This window comes from Hyperolius riggenbachi, chromosome 2 (genome assembly GCF_040937935.1).
Source record: "Hyperolius riggenbachi isolate aHypRig1 chromosome 2, aHypRig1.pri, whole genome shotgun sequence".
Lineage (NCBI taxonomy): Eukaryota > Metazoa > Chordata > Amphibia > Anura > Hyperoliidae > Hyperolius > Hyperolius riggenbachi.
Window position 1 is genome coordinate 484,758,568 of NC_090647.1, and position 18,808 is coordinate 484,777,375.

Below are 18,808 nucleotides of genomic sequence, written 5' to 3' on the forward strand. Positions count from 1 at the left end.
TGCTATATAGTGTGGCTGAGCGGTGTACACAGAGTGGCAGTAAACACAATGCTATATAGTCTGGCTGAGCGAGCGGTGTACTACTGTTCCCAGCAGAATCAGAGTGGCAGTAAACAATGGTATATAGTCTGGCTGAGCGGTGTACACAGAGTGTCAGTAAACAATGGTATATAGTCTGGCTGAGCGAGCGGTGTACTACTGTTCCCAGCAGAATCAGAGTGGCAGTAAACAATGGTATATAGTCTGGCTGAGCGGTGTACACAGAGTGTCAGTAAACAATGGTATATAGTCTGGCTGAGCGAGCGGTGTACTACTGTTCCCAGCAGAATCAGAGTGGCAGTAAACAATGGTATATAGTCTGGCTGAGCGGTGTACACAGAGTGTCAGTAAACAATGGTATATAGTCTGGCTGAGCGGTGTACACACAATGCTATATAGTCTGCTATATAGTGTCAGTAAACAATGGTATATAGTCTGGCTGAGCGAGCGGTGTACTACTGTTCCCAGCAGAATCAGAGTGGCAGTAAACAATGGTATATAGTCTGGCTGAGCGGTGTACACAGAGTGTCAGTAAACAATGGTATATAGTCTGGCTGAGCGAGCGGTGTACTACTGTTCCCAGCAGAATCAGAGTGGCAGTAAACAATGGTATATAGTCTGGCTGAGCGGTGTACACAGAGTGTCAGTAAACAATGGTATATAGTCTGGCTGAGCGAGCGGTGTACTACTGTTCCCAGCAGAATCAGAGTGGCAGTAAACAATGGTATATAGTCTGGCTGAGCGGTGTACACAGAGTGTCAGTAAACAATGGTATATAGTCTGGCTGAGCGGTGTACACACAATGCTATATAGTCTGCTATATAGTGTCAGTAAACAATGGTATATAGTCTGGCTGAGCGAGCGGTGTACTACTGTTCCCAGCAGAATCAGAGTGGCAGTAAACAATGGTATATAGTCTGGCTGAGCGGTGTACACAGAGTTTCAGTAAACAATGGTATATAGTCTGGCTGAGCGGTGTACACAGAGTGTCAGTAAACAATGGTATATAGTCTGGCTGAGCGGTGTACACAGAGTGGCAGTAAACACAATGCTATATAGTCTGGCTGAGCGAGCGGTGTACTACTGTTCCCAGCAGAATCAGAGTGGCAGTAAACAATGGTATATAGTCTGGCTGAGCGGTGTACACACAATGCTATATAGTCTGCTATATAGTGTCAGTAAACAATGGTATATAGTCTGGCTGAGCGAGCGGTGTACTACTGTTCCCAGCAGAATCAGAGTGGCAGTAAACAATGGTATATAGTCTGGCTGAGCGGTGTACACAGAGTGTCAGTAAACAATGGTATATAGTCTGGCTGAGCGAGCGGTGTACTACTGTTCCCAGCAGAATCAGAGTGGCAGTAAACAATGGTATATAGTCTGGCTGAGCGGTGTACACAGAGTGTCAGTAAACAATGGTATATAGTCTGGCTGAGCGAGCGGTGTACTACTGTTCCCAGCAGAATCAGAGTGGCAGTAAACAATGGTATATAGTCTGGCTGAGCGGTGTACACAGAGTGTCAGTAAACAATGGTATATAGTCTGGCTGAGCGGTGTACACACAATGCTATATAGTCTGCTATATAGTGTCAGTAAACAATGGTATATAGTCTGGCTGAGCGAGCGGTGTACTACTGTTCCCAGCAGAATCAGAGTGGCAGTAAACAATGGTATATAGTCTGGCTGAGCGGTGTACACAGAGTTTCAGTAAACAATGGTATATAGTCTGGCTGAGCGGTGTACACAGAGTGTCAGTAAACAATGGTATATAGTCTGGCTGAGCGGTGTACACAGAGTGGCAGTAAACACAATGCTATATAGTCTGGCTGAGCGAGCGGTGTACTACTGTTCCCAGCAGAATCAGAGTGGCAGTAAACAATGGTATATAGTCTGGCTGAGCGGTGTACACAGAGTGTCAGTAAACAATGGTATATAGTCTGGCTGAGCGGTGTACACAGAGTGTCAGTAAACAATGGTATATAGTCTGGCTGAGCGGTGTACACAGAGTGGCAGTAAACACAATGCTATATACTCTGGCTGAGCGAGCGGTGTACTACTGTTCCCAGCAGACACAGAACAGTGAACAGAATGCTATATAGTGTGGCTGAGCGAGCGGTGTACCACTATTCCCAGCAGACACAGAACAGTGAACAGAATGCTATATAGTGTGGCTGAGCGGGCGGTGTACCACTATTCCCAGCAGACACAGAACAGTGAACAGAATGCTATATAGTGTGGATGAGCGAGCGGTGTACCACTATTCCCAGCAGACACAGAACAGTAAACAGAATGCTATATAGTGTGGCTGAGCGAGCGGTGTACCACTATTCCCAGCAGACACAGAACAGTGAACAGAATGCTATATAGTGTGGCTGAGCGAGCGGTGTACCACTATTCCCAGCAGACACAGAACAGTGCACAGAATGCTATATAGTGTGGCTGAGCGAGCGGTGTACCACTATTCCCAGCAGACACAGAACAGTAAACAGAATGCTATATAGTGTGGCTGAGCGAGCGGTGTACCACTATTCCCAGCAGACACAGAACAGTAAACAGAATGCTATATAGTGTGGCTGAGCGAGCGGTGTACCACTATTCCAAGCAGACACAGAACAGTGAACAGAATGCTATATAGTGTGGCTGAGCGAGCGGTGTACCACTATTCCCAGCAGACACAGAGTGGCAGTAAACAGAATGCTATATAGTGTGGCTGAGCGAGGTACACAGAGTGGCAGTAAACAGAATGCTATATAGTGTGGCTGAGCAAGCGGTGTACTACTATTCCCAGCAGACACAGAGTGGCAGTAAACAGAATGCTATATAGTGTGGCTGAGCGAGGTACACAGAGTGGCAGTAAACAGAATGCTATATAGTGTGGCTGAGCAAGCGGTGTACTACTGTTCCCAGCAGTGACACAATGACAGGGGGGACCCTGGCTAGCGTGGCTGGAGCGCGAACTACCCTGCCTGCCTACCCAAAGCTAAACCCACAGACAAATGGCGGAGATATGACGTGGTTCGGGTATTTATTTACCCGAACCACGTGACCGTTCGGCCAATCAGAGCGCGTTCGGGTCCGAACCACGTGACCCGTTCGGCCAATCACAGCGCTAGCCGAACGTTCGGGGAACGTTCGGCCATGCGCTCTTAGTTCGGCCATATGGCCGAACGGTTTGGCCGAGCACCGTCAGGTGTTCGGCCGAACTCGAACATCACCCGAACAGGGTGATGTTCTGCAGAACCCGAACAGTGGCGAACACTGTTCGCCCAACACTAGTGGGACGCAGAAGTGCCGGGCCTTGAAGCACAGAAGAGCCCGACCTGGCAGCCAGCCTGGTCAGGTCGGGTCGGCCACCGGGAGCCCGCGGAGTGGCGGCGAGGGCACCTCCTGACTGCCACGGGCTGGAGGAAGCCCCAGGTAAGTGGAAATTGATTTTTATTTTTTAACCACTCTCCCTGAACCTTCCCTTTAAGGAAATAAGGCACTTATTATTCAATAGAAAGACTGATACTAGCATTAAGACTCAAATACTTTGACCACAAAGGGCCTGATTCACTTCATGTTTTCCTATGTTTTCTCCTAGAAATTGTTTTAGCAAGTGAAAAAAATACAAAAAAAATGGTAAGAGTAATGTTAAAATTATTCTAAGTCTTTTTCTTGCTTGCTCGTGGCTTAAAAAGCACTTATAGATAAGATATGTAAATATCACCTAGGAGAAAACTCAGAAAAAAAAGTGAATTGGATTGGCCCCCATATGTGAAGCTAGGCAACAGCTGAAAGCATAGATTGACAAATACGTCTAGGCCCATATGCAATTAAAGCGGAATATAACCCTGCATTTCCACTTTGCTCTAAAACATTATTTACAGCATATTAAATGCAAGCTCCTGCCATCTCCAACTCAAAAATATATCTCGCATCGTCCCTTTCTCACTCAAGACACAACCAAAATGTTAATACATGCTCTTATAATTTCTCGTCTGGACTACTGCAACGTACTACTTTGTGGACTACCTTCTAACAAACTGGCCCCGCTCCAGTCGGTACTGAACTCAGCTGCTCGTCTCATTCATCTTTCTTCTCGATCTTCCTCGGCTGACCCTCTCTGTCAAGCTCTTCACTGGCTGCCAATTAACCAGTGGATCCAGTTCAAACTCCTAACCCTAATCTACAAAGCTCTCCACAATCTCTCTCCCCGGTACATATCATCACTAATTTCCAGATACAAACCCAATCGCATTCTCAGATCTGCACACGATCTTCTGTTGTCCTCCTCTAGAATCACCTCCTCACATTCACGCTTACAAGATTTTGCACGTGCTTCACCCCTTCTCTGGAATCCCCTCCCACAACACATCCGTCACTCGCCAACCTTTGTTACTTTTAAACGCTCTCTAAAAACTCACTTCCCTTTGTCCTAAGACCAAATTGCACTCCTACTAGGTATCCTAAAACACACTGCCTTTATATATTTTATCGTATACTACCCCTCCTCTTGTTTCCCCCCATTCCCTTTAGATTGTAAGCTTGCAAGGGCAGGGCTCTCTCCCCCTTTTGTGTCTTGGAAATCATTATACATTTTATTCATCATGTTACTTTTATCACTGTCATTACCACTTCTGTATTTTGTAGTCTGTATGCTGTATCATTTTTTGTATTTTGTCACTAATTATGTATCTTGTATATTAGTGTACACCATTGTCTGTATTATGTACCCCATGTTTGTTTCTTACTTTGTACAGCGCCACGGAATATGTTGGCGCTTTATAAATCAATAATAATAACCAGCATTTATTTTTACTAGACCAGCATTGGAAGGGTTACATAGAGAACTTTAAGTTCCATGGAGAGAACTGCTGCCGCATCCGTAGTTTAGATAGATACATTTAAGCAAAACAAAATGTAACAACTGTGGAATGACTCACTCTCTCTGAGGGCTCTTTCACACTACAGGCAGCGGTGAAAGGCTAAAACGCTGCGTTTTGGCTGCAGGCGTTTTCAAGGCGTTTTGAAGGCGTTTTAATGCCTATACATTACAATCAATTGTAATGAGAAACGCCGCGGTAGGCCCAGAAAAAGCGCCTGGGAGCGTTGAAACGCAACGCTCCAAAACGCGGCGTTTAGTGTGAATGGTAAAATGAAAGTCTATGGACTTTCTTTTACCTAGGAAAACGCCAACTTCGGCCGTGGCGTTAAAACGCCGAAAAAGCCCTCTGGTGTGAAAGGGCCCTGACTGTGCAGGAGCTGGAGGACAGCCAAAGAGTGTGTAACATTCCTCACTTGTTACATTTTGTTTACTTAAATGTATCTATCTAAATGTCCGCTGGGGGGAGCAGTTCTCTCCACGAACTTTAAAGCTCTGTGTGTAACCCTTCCAATGCTGGTCTAGTAAAAGAAAATGCTGGTTGCGTATAATATGCTGTAAATAATGTTTTAGAGCAAAGTTGAAATGCAGGGTTATATTCCGCTTTAACTTTTTCTCCTTAGGTTTCTCCTAGGTGATATTTTCAGAATTGTCAACAGAATGCCTTTTAAACCACCAGCAAGAAAGAAAATATTTTTTAGAATTTTGATAGTACTTTTTCACCTACTTGTGGTACTTTTTCAGTTGCAAAGTGCTGAAAAGTAATTTTACACAGAAGATGAAAAATGATCTCCTAGGAGAAAACTCAGGAGAAAAAGGGAATTGCATATGGGCCCTGGTGTGCAGAAGTATGTATGGTCATGAAGAGGTGGAGTTGACTGAAGGAATGAGGAGGTAGCAGACAATGGATGCAACATTTGTGCCTGCTCACGAGCTATCTGTTTGGTTGCCCACTATTTTTAGATCATCTTTTGTCTACCATGTCTACCTCGAGTTCTATATCATAGTCGCTAGTGTTCAATTTCTCTGTAGCAGTATTGTTTATTATCGTTTATTTTGTTTTGTAGACAATAATATGTAGTCCTGCTATTTCTGCTTCTTTTTGTAAGTTTTCCAGTTTTTCTTTCATATCTATATATCTATCATATATATAAAGCAGGCAACACATGGCAGAAATTGATTCCCAGCTATCACTGCGATAGATCTGCAAGGAAATCTATTGCACAATTGATCTAAATTATCAATCTGACTGGATAAAAAATCTCCCTCAGTGGGTCAGGAATGTCAGTAGTTTGATGGCTGATGCAGTTCAATGCTGCAATTTAATAGATTTTTTTATATATTTCATGCTGAAATCTATTGAAAACCATTGTGCTGTGAGTGATAGGAACCAATCCCTCTCTGATCAGATTCAGATCAGAGAGGGATCGATAATTTTGTACCATTGATTTTAGGCATACACACTTCTTCTTTGCTTTGTTTATTTATTTGCAAGACATTAGTTGGTTGAATCTATAGAACATTTTTCATAACTTGTTAAAAAAACAATTACAATCACACTGCTCCAGGTTTTCTTTCAGTTCATCAAAATCTCTCCAATATTTCAAAACAGTTTTATCAATAGTTTCCCACTCCAGGTTCAGAATTATTTGATTGTATCAGTTCAGTGTAGTCATAGAAAAGTAGTGCTATAAAGCATTTTACAAACAATGCAGTACCAAGGTTATCCTAAAGGTGGCCACACACCATACAATAAAATGATCAGATTTTACAGTAATTCGATAAAAACGATCGTATCTCTCGAAAAAATCAAAAGCTTTTTTTCATTCGACTGAAAAATCCGATTGGATTTCCCGTTTTTTTCGATTTAAATCGATCTGGAATGCCAGATATTTCTCTTCAATTTCTACTAAAGATTGTATGGTGTGTGTTGGATTGTTAATTTATTAATATACACACCCTAGCAATTTTCTCTGAGTTTCCAATCATTTTTATCATAATTGAGGAAAAAATTGAACATAGGTGTGTGTGGTACATTGGTCATATTTTTGAAATGTTACAATCAGTCAGAAAAATTGATTGCAATTCTTAAATTGAACAGATATTTAAAAAATTTTATGGTGTGTGGCCATCTTAAAGGTGGCCACACACCATACAATTTTTTAAATATCTGTTCAATTGAAGAATTGCATTACATTTTTCTGACTCATTGTAAAGGTGGCCACACACGATACAATAAAATGATCCGATTTTACAGCAATTCGATGAAAACGATCGTATCTCTCGAAAAAATCGAAAGCTTTTTTTTCATTCGACTGAAAAATCAGATCGGAATTCCCGTTTTTTTCGATTTAAATCGATCCGGAATGCCAGATATTTCTGTTCAATTCCTCTAAAGATTGTATGGTGTGTGTTGGATTGTAAGTTTATTAATATACACACCCTAGCAATTTTCTCAGAGTTTCCAATCATTTTTATCATAATTGAGGAAAAAATTGAACATAGGTGTGTGTGGTACATTGGTCATATTTTTGAAATGTTACAATCAGTCAGAAAAATTGATTGCAATTCTTAAATTGAACAGATATTTAAAAAATTTTATGGTGTGTGGCCATCTTAAAGGTGGCCACACACCATACAATTTTTTAAATATCTGTTCAATTGAAGAATTGCATTACATTTTTCTGACTCATTGTAAAGGTGGCCACACACGATACAATAAAATGATCCGATTTTACAGCAATTCGATGAAAACGATCGTATCTCTCGAAAAAATCGAAAGCTTTTTTTTCATTCGACTGAAAAATCAGATCGGAATTCCCGTTTTTTTCGATTTAAATCGATCCGGAATGCCAGATATTTCTGTTCAATTCCTCTAAAGATTGTATGGTGTGTGTTGGATTGTAAGTTTATTAATATACACACCCTAGCAATTTTCTCAGAGTTTCCAATCATTTTTATCATAATTGGGGAAAAATTGAACACACGTGTGTGGTACATTGGTCATATTTTTTAATTTGTTACAATCAGTCAGAAAAATTGATTGCAATTCTTAAATTGAACAGATATTTAAAAAATTGTATGGTGTGTGGCCACCCTAACATTTAAAAAAATCTGACCAATGTACCACACACATATGTTAAATTTTTCTCTAATTATGATAAAAATGATTGGAAACTATGACAAAATTGCTAGGATGTGTAGATTAATAAATTGACAATCTACCACACACCATAAAATCTTTAGAGAGATTGAAGAAAAATATCTGGCATTCTGAATCGATAAAAATCGAAGAAAACGGGAAATCCGATCTGATTTTTCAGTTGAATGAAAAAAAAGTTTCGATATTTTCGGGAGATCCGATTGTTTTTATCGAATTGCCGTAAAATAGGATCATTTTATTGTATCGTGTATGGCCACCTTATGGGTGGCCACTAATGATCCAATCTTTTTCATCCAATCTTACCAAATCTATGTAGTAGAAGAGTAAACTGATGGAATATATGAATTGGATACTATAGGCAGTTCCCTTATATTAGATAGAAATAGTAAGATTGGATGAAAAAGATAGGATCATGAGTGGCCACCATAACCGAGCTAACTCATGGGTCACTAAAGTCAGGGATAGTGATGGATCATCAGTTGGGTAGCAGTATATAGCAACTGCCATCAGATACAACTAATGGTTAATCCCTATCCAAAACAGAAAATCTTTATGAGCTGGTTTTATGAAGACCTCTTTATACACGCAGCAGTGTTACATGGTACCCACAGCTCAGTACAGTAGTGTGTGGTAGAGTATGGAGCAGCATGACCCATTTCATACTCCCCAGGGTCATGTTGGTGCATCTTTTGACTCCCCCATTCCATATTGTGAATAGGAAGATCCAAGCCTACATTCATTAGATTCGAAGCTGCCAATAATGGTGAGTTCAAGATATACAGACTTGCTGGTACCTGTTTTTTTTTACTATAGAGCATTACTCAGTATTTAGCAGGTACCTACATATCAGCATAGTAATACCCACTGAGGCTCAAGTTCAGCCATGCAGATCTCTTGTAGTTAATAATAAAGAATATGAATAAGTGACAGATTTGAAATACCTGGATATATTATCACCAAACAAAGTATTTTAGTTTACAAGCACCAGCATGAAGTAGTCGAAAAGTTATATAAAAAGAAAAAATCATTGTTGTCTCCAACACCAGCAAAAACTAGGTTCTCACAAAGAAAGGTGAAGGGGCCTCTTCCTGCTGAGCAAAAAGAAATGTTGAGGGGAAAAAAAGCTACAAGCCTATACAATAGAATGGTGGGTGATTAATTAAACTGACACTGAAGAGAAAAAAAAAACAACCTTATGATATAATGAATTGTATGTGTAGTACGGTTAATTAATAAAACATTAGTAGCAAAGAAAAGGGTTTTTTTTAATAACATTGCATCATTCTCTAATATTTGTAGTTTATAAAATATACCCTGCATTTTAAACTATGAAACAGAGCAGATCTAATGATCTTTTGAACTTCTCTGCACTAAGCTCCTATCTGAAGTTGTCTTTCATTGTTTTTGATGTATAAGTGCTTCAGAAAATAGCACTGCTCTCTGACTAAATGAGTTGGAGAGCTCAGAAGCTCTTTTGCATTGATAATAAGTGAAGTTTAGATAAGATAGGATAAGAAGTGAACTCTTATATAGCTTTTTTTTTTTTTTAAACCCTCTGGGCGATACAATTACATCGCCCAGGAGGGGGCGCAGCACTTTTTTTTAAAAAAAATTTATTTTTTAAATCATGTAGCGAGCCCTGGGCTCGCTACATGATTGCCGCTGCGCAGCGGAATCCCCCCACCAACTCCGATTGCCTTCGGCGATCAGAGTAAGCAGGAAATCCCGTTCAGAACGGGATTTCCTGCTGGGCTTCCCCGGTCGCCATGGCGACGGGGCAGGATGATGTCACCGACGTCATGGACGTCAGAGGGAGTCCCAATCCACCCCTCAGCGCTGCCTGGCACTGATTGGCCAGGCTGCGCAAGGGGTCTGGGGGGGGGGCTGCGGTGCACGGCGGGTAGCGGCGGATCGGCGATCGGAAGTTACACGCAGCTAGCAAAGTGCTAGCTGCGTGTAACAAAAAAAAATTATGCAAATCGGCCCACCAGGCCTGAGAAATCCTCCTGCGCGATATACCCTGAGCTCAGCTCGGGATTATCGCCCAGGAGGTTAATAACATTGCATTATTCTTTAATATTTGCTGTTTACAAACTACACTCTGTATCTTTAACTATGAAACCCAGCAGAGCTAATGACCTTTTGAATTTTCCTGCCGTAAAACCTTAAACAAACAAGAAACAGTGAGAGACAGGTTGAGATAAGTGCTTCACAAAACCACATTGTAGCCAATGAAACTTGGTCAGAGATCTCAGAGAGGCTCTTTTACATAGATAACAACTGACTCTTAACTCTTCCTGCACTGGAAACAATACGAGACTCATATCTGTGCTACTAATGTTCTATTTATTAGCTGAACTACACATTCAATTTATTATATCATAAGCTTATTAAAACCATAAGCCTTCAAAACCAATGGCTTGTTGTATTGCCTACAAACACACACACAGCATCAATAATCTGAATAGGAAAAGTGGATAGTTTCTTTCGATTGGAGTATATGCCAGTCAAAAAACCTTGAAGGTTGGCAACTTCAGGGGCGCAGCTTGGGGGGTTGGGGAACATGTGCCCCCGGGCGCTAGGTCCCTAGGAGCGCCCAGCTGTGACCGTGAGTGTTTTTTAAAAATGTATATTTATTTATTACCCAGCGGGAGCGCAGAGAAGGGGAAGCGGTAGGCACATTGGTGGGGAAGGGGGGACGTCTTCCCCCCCCCCTTCACTTATCCTAGGGCTCCCCCTCCCTCACTCCCCCCTCCAGATATGAGCGGCGGCGGCGGGCCGGTGGCAGAATACTTACTCTATTCCCGGCAGAGTAGAGAGATGTGTGCGCCGCTACTCACAGATCTCCCTCCCATGCTGGGAAGAGAGTAAGTGTTATGTCGCTGGCCCGCCGCTCATATCTGGAGGGGGGAGCGAGGGAGGGGGAGCCCTAGGCTGAGGGAAGGGGGGGAGAAGTCCCCCATTCCCCACCACTGTGCCTACCGCTTCCCCTTCACTGCGCTGCCACCCCTCCTGCTGGAAGGACACCTGGCTACCTATTCTGGGGACTACTATACCCCTGGCTACATATACTGGGGACATATACCCCTGGCTACATATACTGGGGACACCTATACCCCTGGCTACATATACTGGGCACATATACCCCTGGCTACATATACTGGGGACATATACCCCTGGCTACCTATTCTGGGGACTACTACACCCCTGGCTACATATACTGGGGATATATACCCCTGTCTATATATACTGGGGACACCTATACCCCTGGCTACATATACTGGGCACATATACCCCTGGCTACATATACTGGGCACATATACCGCTGGCTACATATACTGGGGACATATACCGCTGGCTACATATACTGGGGACATCTATACCCCTGGCTGCATATACTGGGGACATATACCCCTGGCTACATATACTGGGCACATATACCCCTGGCTACATATACTGGACACATATACCCCTGGCTACATATACTGGACACATATACCCCTGGCTACATATACTGGGGACATCTATACCCCTGGCTAAATATACTGGGCACATATACCCCTGGCTACATATACTTGGGACAGCTATACACCTGGTTACATATACTGGGGACATATACCCCTGGCTACATATACTGGGGACACATATACCCTTGGCTACATATACTGGTGTCATATACCCCTGGCTACATGTACTAGGGACATCTATACCCCTGGCTACCTATTCTGGGGACATTTATAGACCTGGCTACATATACTGGGGACTGCTATACCCCTGGCTACATATACTGGGCACATATACCCCTGGCTACATATACTGGGGACATACTGTATACCCCTGGCTACATATACTGGGGACATCTATACCCCTGGCTGCATATACTGGGGACATATACCCCTGGCTACATATACTGGGCACATATACCCCTGGCTACATATACTGGGGACATATACCCCTGGCTACATATACTGGGCACATATACCCCTGGCTACATATACTGGGGACATATGCCCCTGGCTACACATGCTGGGGATATATACCCCTGGCTACATATACTGGGCACATATACCCCTGGCTACATATACTGGGGACATATACCCCTGGCTACATATACTGGGCACATATACCCCTGGCTACATATACTGGGGACATATACCCCTGGCTACACATGCTGGGGATATATACCCCTGGCTACATATACTGGGGACATCTATACCCCTGGCTAAATATACTGGGCACATATACCCCCAGTGAGGAAAGAGAGAATGGACCAGATGCATTTAAAATTTATGCAGAGGGGTTATCCTTCTGATGTGGTGCAGGCAGCCCATGAGAGGTGTTTGGGTAATGGCAGTAGACAGAGAAGTAAAAGGCAGAAGGAGAATAGGATACCATTTGTGTCTAGGTATAGTACAGCAAGTAGTAATGTGTCCAAAATCATTAGGAAACATTGGCACTTTTTGTCCGATAGTTTCCACCCTTGTTCTCATATCGAGGAGCACCAAACCTTAGGGACCGCCTGGTACATGCGGATACAGATCCGCCTATCAGACCAGTATCTACATGAAAAGGCACCTTTCCATGCCTGAACTGCGTACACTGCAGTTCAGTCATCAAAGGTAATGAAATTGTTCACCCGCATAGGGGCACTAAATTTAAGATCCAAGGATGTCACACATGTGACTCAATGTACGTAGTTTATGCACTTAAATGCCCATGTGGACTTTTATATATTGGTCAGACAACACAGAAAATGAAAGTGAGATTGTCATCTCACAAACATGCTATACGGGAAAATTTGATTGATCAGGCACTCCCTTACCATTTTTCCCTTGCTAGACATAATGTTTCCCAACTTAGGTTTATGATTCTAGAGCAGGTCCTGCCTCCTAGAAGAGGTGGGGATAGGATTAAAAAGTTATTGTGGAGTGAGGCATTTTGGATAAAGAAATTAGATACCATGGAACCACAGGGTTTAAACCGTGAGCTGGATCTGCTGCCTTTTCTCTAGATGCCTCCCTTGGGCTGCTGCACTGGTGCTGTGATGTTGCATATATAGGTATCTATGTATGTTAGGTACATGATATGCTTTGCCACTATGTGACATGTCATGGTTCTAGTCTCTATATTTATGCTGAATGGATCCCCGTCCCCCGTAGTGTTTGCTTCCCTCTTCCCTCCCCAGCTTTCCCCCTCCCTTGTTTATGCCCTTGCTGGTGTTTTATTTATGTAGCATACAGACGATCGCCAACTCTGTTTATTTCGCTCGCTCCACGTTCTGCCGTTTTGTTTACATCAGGAGTGATGGGTGGCGCCGACTGGTGTCGGCGCTCACATCACTGTCTGTTCCCCTGAGTGGGCGGTAGTGAGCGGGTGACGCCGCTCCCGCCGACGTCACCCTGCGATGTTCCCCATCAGGTCCGCTGTACGTGGGTATGGGAGGCGGGCCTTCGTGCCAGCGCCCAATGGGCTCATAATAGCGTAGTTTCCTATCAGGTCCGGCTGGCAGCGGACCTGAGTGATTCGTTAGATACCAATCTCCAATGCTATTGGTGGATAGCCCCCTATGTCCTCTATATAAAGCGTGAGTGTACAATGCATGATGTGTATTACATTGCGGCTTAGCTTGAGAAAGGAGAAGTTATCTCTGAAACGTTGCCATGATGGCTGCTGTGCATATGAATTAATAAAAGAGCATAAGAAGACATTTATTAAACGAATAAATATTTATATAGCGCTGACATCTTGCGCAGTACTGCACAGAGTATATTGTCTTGTCACTAACTGTCCCTCTGATGGGCTCACAATGTAATCCCTGCCATAGGCATATCATTTTACGTAGTGTAGGGCCAATTTAGTGGGGGAACGGGGGAGGGAGGGTGGGCATATACAAATGTAAACATTTAGGGTTTTTTTTAATAAAAAAAAAAAAATTTGCAGCAGCTCTCAATGGTGAGAAGAAAAGCGGGTAAAATTAATTTGGGTGTTAAATTGTATGACCAAGCAATAAACCATTGAAGTGCTGAATTGTAGAAAATGGCCTGGTCACTAGGGGGGTATAAACATCTGGTCTTCAAGTGGTTAAATAAATCACTACAACTAACATTTTATTTAAGTGCCACTTTTGTCATACTACATAATAATACTAATATAATACTACATACTATTCCAAAGGCAAGGAGTCCCCGACTTAGGATCGCCCACCAATATGAACCGCTGAGTCCCCGCAAAGTCGGCACTCCTTGCCTTGCCCCCTGTGTAGTCCTCCATCCCTTGCTGGTCTCTTTTGCTCCCACTGTGAGTAGAATAATCAGTGGAAGAGCAGCTCAACTCAGAGGTGAGCAACAGACATCTCCTCCTCTGCGTGGCTCTGCTGCTAATTATTTTACTCACAGGGGGAGCAGAGGTGACCAGTAGGGGGGCCAGGAGGACATCAGCAGGGAGGCCAAGAGGAGACCCGCAGTGGGGCCAGGAGGAGAGAAACGGGAGGAGACCTGTGGGTGAGGGGGGGGGGCAGGAGGAGACCAGTAAGGCCAGGAGGAGACCAGCCGGGGGCTAGGAGGACACAGGGGGCAGGAGGAGACCCGGGGGGAAAGGAGGGAACACGGGGCAGGAGGACAGAAGGGGACACATGGTGGACAGAAGGGGACACATGGTGGACAGAAGGGGACACAGGAGGACAATGATTGGGGGAGAACATCTACAAGACGCTGCTGGAACATGGACGCACCAGGTTTAGTATTTTTTCCCCCTAGTTTTTTCCCTCTAAACCTAGGTGCGTCTTATATTCCGGAGCGTCTTATATTCTGAAAATATGGTAAATACTAATACTAGTACTAAACCAAAGGATCATAATTTGCTATTCTTCTGCAAAAAAAATCACCTATCCAATGTATATAAAGTCCAATGAACACAGCGTTAGTGGGAGCAAGAAAGCATAAGTACTGAAAGTAGTTACTACACAATGTAGAGAAATTACTGACAAGCATAACACAATTTACTGGAAGCGATAGTAGAGGAAATAAGGTGCAGCATTACAACTTTGTTATATGCCAATTATGTGATATTGTATTAAAGTATATCATTACTGTACTCTGAGTTATTGTATGAAATATAGTTCGGTGTGCTCGCTGCACTCGTTATTTCCATTACAGTAATCTACCTTTTATTATTTATACAGCCCCTACTAGTGTTAAAAATAGACGTATAAATAAAACGTCTAAGAGTATAAGGCGACCCCATCTCCAGTAAGAGCAGGATTCAAGGATTCAACAGTCTATATTTACTTAGTTACCAATCTGAACCAGAAGCGGCCGGCACTTCAAGAAGAATACACTGGGAAACATGTTTAAAGTAAACCTGTCATGGGAAATATATAGATAGCAATGTCCATTGCAGTCTACCTAATCATGCTGATTAGTGTAAGTATTACGTTCATAACATAACTTTTCAAAATGAAAAAGCTTTGTTTAGCTATGCTTGCCTGCAGCTAAGCAGCCATCCAGGTAAGCTCAAACTTCTAGAGACTGTTACTTTCTATAGCAGAATGGGGTCTTGAAATCTCTCACCATCTACTTTCTGCAAACTACAAAGACCTCCTCCTGATGAAGATACATGATTTCCACAACTGCATTAAGAAAATACAGGGCTACAGGCACAGCAATGCATTTTCAGAGGTGCCCCCAGTATAGGCAGCCAGAGATGTGCACTCAGTACAGGTAGCCTGATGTCCCCTTAGAATAGATAGATAGATGTACCCTAGTATAGGTAGCCATATATCCCCCCAGCATAGGTAAACAGATGTTCCCCTAGTATAGGGAAACAGATGTTCCTAAAGGTAGCCAGATGTCCCTCCAGAATAAGTAGCCAGAAGTACCTTCAGTATAGTTAACCCCCCCAAAGTTGTAAGTTGAGTTTACAGAAAAGTGCCTCACCTCCCCAGTGTTGCATCTTTCCCTCCTCAGACACTTATGGTGCCCATACACGATATAATAAAAATGTTCGATTTTCCCATTTATTCGATCTAAATGATATTTTTTTTTCGATCAAGAAATTCAAAAGATTATGCCATTTTTTCAAGAAAAGTCTAATCGGACATGCTGGAAAAATCTTTATATTCAATCTAACGGAATAATCTAACTAAATTATCTAATTGAAAAAAAATGAAGAATTGTACCATGTATGGGCCCCTTTAGGGTTTTGTCTCGATGTCTCCAACGATGTCTCTCAACACCTGACCTACCGGTACGTGCCAGTGGATCAAATGATGATAGGAGGTGGCTGGAGCCACGGAGACACGAGAAAGAACGGCTGAGGAGAGGTTTAGCACAAAGGTCAATACAGTAGCCTTTTGAAAAGGTTGTCAATAGGCGTATTTTCCCTATTCCTTGTATTATAGGTTTCCTTTAACGATCACTACAAGGGTCAGTTTCAGCATCACATATAGGGAGCAAAGATTCAGGAGCTTTCAATCATAATTAGCACCCCTTCCTTGCTTAGCCTCACTCATTTCTAAGTCTTATGATTGCTTACTTACACTGCCAATTACAGTAAACAGTCCACAGCAAGGAAAGCCACTAACATTAACAGATGAAAAATGTGCCCAAGTAAGTATGTTTATGGTACCTATGGAGACCTATGAAAAAGGGAATGTTGAGAAAAGGCTGACTTCCATTGGACCAACTTGTCTTGGGGGCAAACAAGTGTAATCAGAGAAGAAACATTTACCTGAGATATGGATAGTCAACAGTTGTCTATAGAAAAGAGGAAGCCACCACAGACATGGTCATTTCCTCACTGAATTGTAATCATCTGGATCAAGCAATCCATAAATGTGAATAGCCCAAAACCCGCATCACCATTACTGGTATCAGTAATCAGATTTGTAACATAACACCTATAAGTATTATTTTACGTGGACTTTTCCAATTTTTTCAGAAAATGTTTAAAAAAAGCCAATAGAACAGAAGGCTAAATTAGTGAACTCCACAAATGTTTCAGTATTTCCCTTTCCATAAGACACAACAGTTAGGGATACTTGCCTCCTCCGTTTTGGTAACAGACATAAGGAAATCTCCACACATTACCCAAGTCCACTGCATAACCAATGACAGAGAGGAGAAAGTCTATTTTTTTGCTCCAAGTCTCTCTTTCCCCTAGCTCTGTTTGCAGGTGGTGGACCTCGGCCCTGAAGGTGGGGATGGCAGTGAGTGTTTGGGTTGAATTTTCATCTAATCCATTCCTTGTGCCATTACAGGGGGCATCAGGACTTTGAACTGCTAAGTATTTATTAGACATATGCCCAAGGTCTGCTCTTTCTCCCGGGCTGGGGTGGACCTTGTTGTGCTCTTCAGACAGACGTAGTGAAGGTTTGCAGTTTCTCAGGAGCTGTCCATCCTTTTTGCATTCTGACCTGGTCTTGCATGTCAAGGGCTCTTTCTCAGATCCCGAGGATGGGCTTTCAGTGCAGGCAGGTTTTCGTTCCATCCTTTTGGCTGTGTAGAGATTTAGCTGGAGCCCATTTGGTACTATTTAGAAGTTGTATAGCCTTTATTGGACTTTTAAGATGTTCCAGGCCTTATCCTGCAAAAACAGAAAACAGATCTTAGTAAAGGATACAACACAAAAAAACAATTGGTCATTAATATAAGATTTATTTTTGAGATGAGTATTTAAAAACTCCAATGTGGGCCTTTGGTGTCAATGGAAAATAAGTCAAAGACAGTAATAAAATACCCAACAGAGGTTCTAACTTCTACAAAAAACACTCTCCCAAAAAGATTATTTCATCACTTTATCTTCCTCTGTTGCAGGCAGAACAATGAGAGATTTAGAACTTTCTCTTCAGTAGGTGAATTCAGGTTCTATTCACTTCTCCTTAGCTGAAAAACACTGGCTTGAGTCATAGGGGTGGTATACTGTGGTATAAACAGTGGTTTGCAACCTGTGTGAACCAAAACCAACGTTTTACATCAGTACAGGAGACATGTCACTTCTTCCTTGCTGCTTGGCCAACCCAGAATTTCTTATAAAAGACTCAGAGCTTATAGGGGTTGATTCAATAAGCTGTGCCGCTAAAGCAGCGTAGCTTAATGTGAGGAGCGGGAGTTGTGTGCACACTATGTGCGGTAGTGCAGCGTAGCGTGCGCTGTTAACTTACGCATGCTTCTTGCTAATAACGGCCGCTTCACTCGTCCCGCCCTGAGCCCCATTGGGTCCGGTGGCTTCAAAGGGCACAATCTCCACTTTGCATGATCGCACTTTGATTGGCCCAATAGGCTGCCTGTCAAGTGCGTCCACACAACTCGTGCTCCTCCAGACCTGAACTCAGAAGTTCTCTCTGCTCTAAAAGATACACAACAGCATAATAACCTAACATAATAACATAAGAAAAAAACATTTCTTTGTTACGGCTGATACAAATCTTAAAATAAATCTGCACTATTTCTACTCCCTGATTCATGGAAGCAGACATATCGTTAACATCCAGTGCTTATCTGCCATCTCTGCCATAGGCAGTCATGTGACATGGGGGAGATCAGATGAGATTACAACATGTGATTATACACAAATGAGGGGGGAATTAGACAGGCGAAACTCTCTAAAAACATACAGGGTACATTTCTCTCGGTTTTACTTCTGTCCTGTGCAAGAGTTCAGGTCCACTTTAAGCTGCGCTGCTTTGCAGCACATCTTAATGAATCAACCCCATAGAGAGGTACTAGCATCAACCTAAAACTGCC

General features: G+C 42.8%; 1 protein-coding gene across 1 annotated transcript in view; it reads right to left on the bottom strand.

Annotated features, from left to right (window-relative positions):
* Nucleotides 1-18,808, bottom strand: part of SLC6A4 (solute carrier family 6 member 4) — a 162,283-nt gene that overhangs the window by 77,933 nt on the left and 65,542 nt on the right. The window contains exon 2 of the mRNA XM_068270328.1: nt 17,108-17,648. Within this exon, the coding sequence (XP_068126429.1) occupies nt 17,108-17,552 (445 nt within the window). The 5' untranslated portion in view covers nt 17,553-17,648. The remainder of the gene's footprint in view (nt 1-17,107; nt 17,649-18,808) is intronic.